Source organism: Pristis pectinata, chromosome 11 (genome assembly GCF_009764475.1).
Source record: "Pristis pectinata isolate sPriPec2 chromosome 11, sPriPec2.1.pri, whole genome shotgun sequence".
NCBI lineage: Eukaryota > Metazoa > Chordata > Chondrichthyes > Rhinopristiformes > Pristidae > Pristis > Pristis pectinata.
In genome coordinates, this window is record NC_067415.1 from 74,865,189 (window position 1) to 74,873,185 (window position 7,997).

Sequence of the window (7,997 nt, forward strand, 5' to 3'; positions counted from 1 at the left end):
CAGTCTTACATCAGCCAATGTCCCTACCTGAATCCAAATGTGTGACTCTTCATTAATAATTATTTCCCCTCCACACCATCATCACGGGGCCTTGTTTTAGTTGCTATGCACTTGCCCATTGGAAGGTTTTCCCATAGCTACTTGTTTGCTCTTTATCCTTTCTAAAACCCATTTTCTTTGACCTTCCCTTTGTCTTTGGCCATCTCACCACTCACGAATTCTTCACCTTTATCTGACTTCCCCTCTTCCCCCACAATTCATTTTTTTTCCAAAAGTTAAAGAAAACAAGCAGCCGTTAAGTTACTTTAATAAGTAATCATGGGTTTACACAGTGCCATAAAATGCAAAACTTTTATAACAATAGTACCAGGTCTTATTTCAGTCTCTCAACTTGAAGAAGAATTTAATTTTGATCAACTGTCACAAAGTTTGTTCAGTTTGTGGCTGTGCTGAGCTTTGGTGTTTGCTGGTAATAACACGAAGTTGCATACACATCAAAGGGTTAATTGCAAGGATATTGAAAAACAATTTATGGCTGGCCACTGGAAAATTCTTCTATGTTTATATTAAAAATTTAAATTTGGCTTGTATTCTAAAGCGGGTTCTTTATATTCAGATAACACAGAGTCGCAGTTAAGTTGGTGTTTTGAAGTATAGAAAACCACTGTGGCAGGTTAAAAAACAGCAGCCTAATCTGTACATTGCAATGTTAAAAAGGTTTGTTCTGTACAGCGTGTTGAAGCAGTGCGGGACTCTCTTTCCTGGCACATAGTGAATATTCTCTCCCTCTCCTCCTCCTCCCCCCACCCTGTTTCTCTCACTCACTGACTCTAATGAATTTGAGGCCAGAACCAATCAGCAGAGACCGGATGCAATATATCCTCTGGGACAACAAATGCTCTATTCGATCCCATGCAGATGACGCCATTTACCCATCAGCTACTACTGGAAAACTTAATAGCAACTTGAGCAAATCTGCTTCTTTAAAGCACTTTGCAAACTTCACATCTGTCGGAAGGTTCGTGGCGGCGGAGGGGCAGCGGCATTGCAAGCATTTGCAAGGGAAGGGCCACTTGTGAATGAGACCAAGCGCCCGATTTCCTTCTGCAAAGTTCCTACATTGACAATTTTTTTCTCCATAGCTGCGTGTGTGCGCGCGTCCGCCCTCGTGTCTGCTTCTTGCTGGCTTCATTCAGAAAAAAGAGGAAAGGATTTTTCAACCTTCACTCCTACCTGTCTTCCCCCCCCCCCACCCTCACCCCCCACCCCAGCCCACTCCCAGAAAAAAATCTAGCCCCAAACGACTGGCCATCGATCGGCTGCTGTTGTAATCGTCGATCGCACAGAGTCCCGTAGCCTTGTACTCTCTACCCCACCTCCCTCCCCAGCCCACAACCACCTTCACTCCCCCCCTCCCCTCGACCCTCAAACCCCCCTTCCCTCCTTCTCGTCTCCGCTGGATACTTTAATAGATAGCCCCGGCTGATCTCCGCCAGAATTTGGATGCGCAACCTTTTTTTGGTGGAGCTATCGGCTCTGAGTTGTACACATAAACCGAGAGAGGGGAGAGACAGCTACGTTGCGGCCACGGTGAGTTTAAAAAGGAACTTGAAACTTGCATGGAGAAAATGCGTTGGGCTGCAGGGGCACAGTTAAAGGCTTTGATAAACTTTTTATAAGGCAGTTAAGAAGGTCTTTCTTTGGGGGGGGGCGGGTGGCTTTTGTTAGTTTTAAAAGGCAGGGAGTGAATTTCAGCAGGAATTGGAGACACTTTTTTTAAATCAAAGCAATTGGCTTGTTGGATCCGAAAACTTGTCTTAAAAGTTGATGTCTTCGAAAGTAACATGTGAATCTCAAAGGCAAATACTCATACAGCAACATGTTGCACTGTGGAAGGCAGTTGCTGTTTGTATTCCGCGATAGTTAACTTGTAAAAGGAATAAACATAATATAATGTATAATACCCAACTCCGCGCCATTGTATTGGATGGTTTAGGGGGCGTACAGTCGGGACAACTTGGGAAGGGATTTTTTTTCTCTCCTCTTGATTTGGAAAACATTGTTGCATATTCTTGACTTGTGTTTTAGTTTTGAAATGCGATTGCTTGGCGTGAGATACAGACCGGGGAGGATAATGCATTGGAAATCTCGACAGGATGGGCAATTGGGATTCAGTTTACACCATGGGTTCTGGTTTCTTTAAAAAAATAAATAACATTTAGTTGGGACGGAGTGTACAGCGGAGAGTGGGGAGTTGAGGCGTAATTGCCACAAGCGGTTGATCCCGCAGCATTTAAACAGGGGCCGATTGTGGTGCATGGAAAGGAGGAGGATGTATTTTCTTTTAATGGTAATAAACACAAATCTGGTTTCGGAAGCGGTTTTGACCTGCGATTCCGCGCCCTGTGCTGGGACTCGGATTTAGTCCCGTCAGATCACGACTCACCCCACGGGTCCCCTCTTCCCTCGCCCTCTTTCTCTCTACCGCTTCATCTGCCCTTACCCCGTCTGCTCACCCTCCGCCTTGCCCGGTCCCATTCCTCCCCTTGCTCGAACCCCCTTTGCCCCTTCTCCGCCTCCTTCCCCTCGCTTATACCCCACTCCCCATCCTCCTTGCCCCCACCCCTTCCCTTACCCTGCGTGGAGGGGAGTGCACCATGCCCTGTCCATGTCTCACCTGCGATTGGGAGCTGGTACTAGCTCCCACCCCCCCCCCCCCCTTTCCATTAACCAACCTCTTATCCGGTTGCATGTTTGCAAAAGGAGCGGGTGCTGCTCAAAAGTTTCCACGTGTTTGATGTTATTTATTATGAAGAGGAAAAGGGAAGGAAGTCAGACTGAACCAAAAGAAAGGTCATTTCGACTTCTTTTGCATAAAACTTTGCCTGGAATCTCAAAGACTGAATGAGCTGGCGCAAGAGACAGATAGTAATCACATTTACAGTCACCTCTGTGACTAGCTGCCTATACCCCTATTTTCCTGGTCATGGACTCGTGCACAAAGCCTCACCCAGAATGTGCATTCTGTTCTGAGTTTCAGCATGATGCCAGATTATGATTAAATGTGTGTGACTAGAATGCACTGTGTTGAGATTATCCCCAAATTAAATGTCCTGTCACCATTAAACTTGTGTCCTCTTCCCCAGCCTTTTAAAATTAGAAGTTCTTGCTGACTGTAACGGCACTTAAATGCTTTCACAGTGAACCCACAACTTTCAGAAAGCATTCCTCTACAGGCAAGTTTTCAGGCTATTCACCCATATGGTTTGTGTCCCTCCCCAACGTTGTACATTGTAGCTTTATAGTACTGGGTTAAAAACTTCAGTGGCCCAAGACTCCTTGTCTGTATTTCTGATAGAACCATTAACACTTGAAGTTTGTTCTTTTGCCTCTTTTAATCTCATTTTGCCACTTGATCTCAGTTGAAGTTTGTATTGTGTTTTTATTACGGCTTTCATTGAAGTTTTAGGATTCTGCTTTTCAGTTGAAGCTAAACATAAAAGTTCATTGGTTAGTTACTTTGACATGAAATAGTTCTGATAACCAGCAGCAAAATAACTAGTATTCATGACAGCAAATTAACCTGGAGCAAAACTGACAGAAACAAAGTGTTTTGGGATTTGAATTTAGTACCCAAATTACATTCAATTTCCTCACTTTGCTATAGAAAGATTTTTTTTTCTAGTTTGTTTCCTTGTCAGATGTTACTCCTTGTTTATTTTGCTGCATGCTTTTTCTCGCCTTTTACCTTCCCTCCTGTTAATATTCACTGCAAACCATTGCATACACCTGGAGGGGAAGAAAGTATAGCATTTACAGTGAAGTAGTGCCGGTGAGGCAAAGGAGCAGTAAGAATTCTTTTTGTCAGGTAGAAACCCCCTAGCAAGAACAAGCACTTTAGAAATTCTGGGGCGGTGAGGAGAATGCTCAAATATTTCTTTAAATATAAACTCAGTGCTGCTTGTTTATATTTGGTTATTGCCAAGACTCAGATCTTTGCAACTCGCCTTGGGTGATTGTACTTCTTAATCTAGATTGCACCCTTCTTGACAAAGATATTATACTGGATTTTGTGCTTGTTGTGGTACGCTCAAGGTCCTGTTCAAGAGTTGTGTTTTTAATTAGCTCTGGTAGAGTTCCAGACTCCGCACACTAGAATTGCATTAAGTCTGAACAACATTTTGGTCAATTCTTTTCTGAGTGAAGAGCCAAGCTTTTGCAGCACTTCAGACTGAGAATCATCCATTAACATATCTGTTACTGGTTCTACATCCAACTATCAAAATGAAAATCCATAAAGTATACGAGGCACATGAAGATGGTGCTTTTAAGAGCAGTTGTTCATACTTGATCCCCAAATACATTACCATTATTTGAATAACCTATTGAAACTTCTAACAGTGTCTGCAGACTTAAAAAGTTTGTAATAACCTTGAGTTGGAAGGCAATTCATTTTGTGTTGTCATTCTTTACCTGGGCTATTTTTTGCACATTGCTCTCTCTTTGTACTGAGTGTCAGTGATTTTCAGAAACATTGGCTTGATAAATCAATGTACTTGTTATTTGCAAGGGAGTATGGGTGGGGGGGGGAGGGGGAGGAGAGGAGGTGATGGTAGGGGATAGGATTGTGAAATTGCTGAAGGGAAAATGCATTAATGTTGGAACATGCCCGACCTACTTATTGGGTTCTGCTGCCTGCAAAGGTTAAAAGAAACTTATTTTAACCTTGGTGTTCCAATAATAATTTTTAAAATCTCTTAGTGTTGCTTTTACATAAGTGCTGAATATATTTCCATAAAACACTGAGGTTCTTCTCTGTTTTCTGACAGGACTTCAGATGTGTTCTAAGCCTGCAGGAGTGATCACTCTTCATTGTACAGATGGATACGCGAACTCAAAATGGCAGTGGTTCCCCAGCCCTGCTACAGTTACTGCGTGACAGCGGAAGGCAACACATGGAACCTGACCCCAGGGGTGTACAGCCACAGCAGGTTCAGGTGTTGTCGCTTGATCAGATCCGAATTATAAGAGCCACTAATGAGTACACGGAGGGACCAACTGTTGCCCCGAGGCCTGGGAGCAAGTCTGTGTACCGACCATCTTCACAACATAAAAATGAAAGGATGTCTGGATTAAATAGCGACCAAGACCATCAACGGCTTAACACCCGTGGTCAACACCATCATATGCATTCTTCATTGAGGGCACCTTTAATTCGGTCAACTAGCACTGTGAGTACAGGTTCTCGGAGTAGCACAAGGACAAGTACAAGTAGTACATCTTCTGACCAGAGGCTTCTGGGACCTTCCTCATCACCAACTGGCCATGTCTCTGATCGGATAATCAGGGTGCAACCCAAACCGGAATTTAAAGCTGATGAACTGAAACCTCTGGGGAAAGAAGAGTTGGGCAAGCACATCTACCGATGTGAAGACTGTGGGAAATGTAAGTGTGAGGAATGCACTTATCCAAGGACTCTACCTTCCTATTGGTTCTGTGACAAGCGATGCCTCTGCTCGGCACAGAATGCGGTGGAGTATGGGACCTGCGTCTGCTTTGTGAAGTGTGTCTTTTACCACTGCTCAAACTATGACGAAGAGGACAGCTGTGCAGATAATCCGTGCTCCTGCAGTCAGTCGCATTGCTGTGCCCGGTGGTCAGCCATGGGCCTTATGTCCCTCTTTATGCCCTGCCTGTGGTGTTACCTGCCTGCCAAGGGCTGCCTTAAGTTGTGCCAGGGGTGCTACGATAGGGTTAACCGTCCTGGGTGCCGTTGCAAAAATTCAAACACAGTTTGTTGCAAGGTTCCCAGCTTACCTCCTCGGAACCTTGAGAAACCTTCCTAGCTGCAAAGGAGAGGGTACTATTTCAGAGCTAGCCCTCTACACTTTCCTTCTGTATCTTTTTGGTAGTTTGAGTGGAAGAAATGCATTTATATTACCAGCATTGAGCACAATGCTGGGTACCTTTTTATCTGTATGCCTTAAAAGGAGTAAACCACACAATCTACAGCCATTAAGATGATCCTTGTTTGTTAAAAGAAAAAGGTATCTCCCATTGTTCTTGAGCTTATTTTCTAGTTGACCAGCTCAACATGCCGTATATTTTTTTGTATGTAGTAATGGCACTACAATATTCTGGAACTTAACGGGACTTGTATGGTTTGCAGTGACAGCACTGTTGACCCTGTTTACTCCATCTTGCTTAACCAATACAGACGAGGATAAAAAAAATCCAATCAGTTAGATCAAACAGGATGATGCACAGTATCCATTGTATTTAGGGCAACATAAGCTAAAGGTAATGCAATGACACTCCCTGGTCTTTCTGTATTGTATGTGAATACTTCTTGCAGAATATGTAAATTGGCAAATTGCTCTTTTTTGCTGCCAGAGTTAATTTGTTATATTTTTGTATATACAATAATATTAAGACTGTGAAAATTGTGCCATATAAATGGCAGATTTACAAAATATTATACTAATATGTTGTACATTCAGCCAAATGTGAATCAGTCGATCATTGTTTAGGCTATATTCCACCTTACAAAATTCACCATTATGTCACTCTTGATATCATTGACATGTATATTGTACAGTTACCATAAATTTGGTCTTTATTTTCTAATTTTTCAACATATTGTTTAGTGTAAAGAATATTTATTTGAAGTTTTATTATTTTATAAAATATTTATTTTAAAAGGCATCTTACAAATTCACCCTTTTAAAAAAAACGATGAGAGCATCATAGTTACTGAAAATGAGGGTGATGCAAATCAGATGCATATGTTCACTATAAAATAGAAAATATATTAACGTTTTGAAATCAAACTGTGTACTATTTTGTCTTTTCTGCTCTTTTTCCTCCTGTGGTGCCAGACTAAGCTTTTGCTTAAATGCATTGAATCCACTTGGCAATGATGGGTCAGTGTTGCAACCTCTTGGTTTTCAAATATACTTTTGCGTTTCATGACTATTCGGGGGGCTTCTTGAATGTTTCCTTGTATATGTTACTATATTAAGTATGAGCCTCCCATGTGTTTTTTTATTATAAGTACAACCTACGATTTTATAAAACACTTTCTCCTTCATTCTGTACTGTGGTGGAGGAAGTTTTGTGGTATACTTGGAGAATGCTGCAGGTAATACTGACAGCTAGGCAAACTATATAGAGGTTGGTTAATGCATATTAAGAGCAATAAAGTAGGAAACTTGAACTGGCATTGTAAACCCCAACGAGGTGAATTTTGCCTTTGCTATCCTACCCCTCCCATCTTCTCCCAAGCAGCTCTTTTAATATTTTCATCTTTTTACCTGATTCTTTAGTGCATAGTTCCAAAGGCAGCAGTAGCCCTTGTAATATCTCTCTCAAAGTGACTATTCGTAATGATCCAGGGACCAGTGAATGTCAGTGATCTCCCTTGAATAAAGGGGTACATTAGAAGTACTCACTGACTGATGCACTTTATAGCTGGGGTCACTGTACAAAATATTTAAAGTGGTAACACTAGCCACTTGTTATGATCTGTGGATCAGAGACCCTGGAATCTCAATGCTGCTTTAATGGAATCAGGAATCAGAAATCAGACTCTGGTCTGTATGTTGCAGTAAGGCAATAGATTATGCAATAATGAGAGAAATCTATTACTTTTATATGGAGTTGTTGCTATATATCTTTTATATGAAATGTTTTAACACAAGTTTAGTTAATGGTTGTTAAATATTTATTAAAGCCACATTTATGTGATCTATTATTAAATGCCTCAATTACATTTGATCTACATATTTTAATAAATTAATACATCCAATAAATCAGGGCTAATGATAAGAAATGACAAAAGATGTATATTTTTACTGAGATAAACTTTAAACTCCTGTTATTTGTTACTAGTGATGTAGCTAATAAGTTGTGATTTACGTAACCATCTATCATGTCATGCCTCCAGCTATGATATATTCTCTTCACCTGTGTTAAAGTTAACTAAAGTCATGAGTTTT

The 7,997-nt window shown here is 41.4% G+C and overlaps 1 protein-coding gene across 2 annotated transcripts; it reads left to right on the forward strand.

The window, feature by feature from the left end:
- The first annotated feature begins 380 nt into the window (after positions 1–380).
- spry2 (sprouty RTK signaling antagonist 2) lies at positions 381–7,773 on the forward strand. 2 transcript variants are annotated; one of them, XM_052026048.1, is made up of 2 exons: positions 381–1,018; positions 4,830–7,773. In XM_052026048.1, exon 2 carries the CDS (start codon positions 4,881–4,883, stop codon positions 5,844–5,846), a length of 966 nt encoding a protein of 321 aa, XP_051882008.1. In that variant the 5' UTR covers positions 381–1,018; positions 4,830–4,880; the 3' UTR covers positions 5,847–7,773. The 2 variants fall into 2 exon arrangements, with proteins under 2 accessions (XP_051882008.1, XP_051882006.1); XM_052026046.1 differs by having other exon boundaries at positions 382–1,590; positions 4,830–7,772.
- Positions 7,774–7,997: the final 224 nt, after the last annotated feature.

Coding starts and splice junctions, on each gene's coding strand:
- spry2 (XM_052026048.1), top strand. CDS start 4,881: ATGGATACGCGAACTCAAAATGGCAGTGGTTCCCCAGCCCTGCTACAG.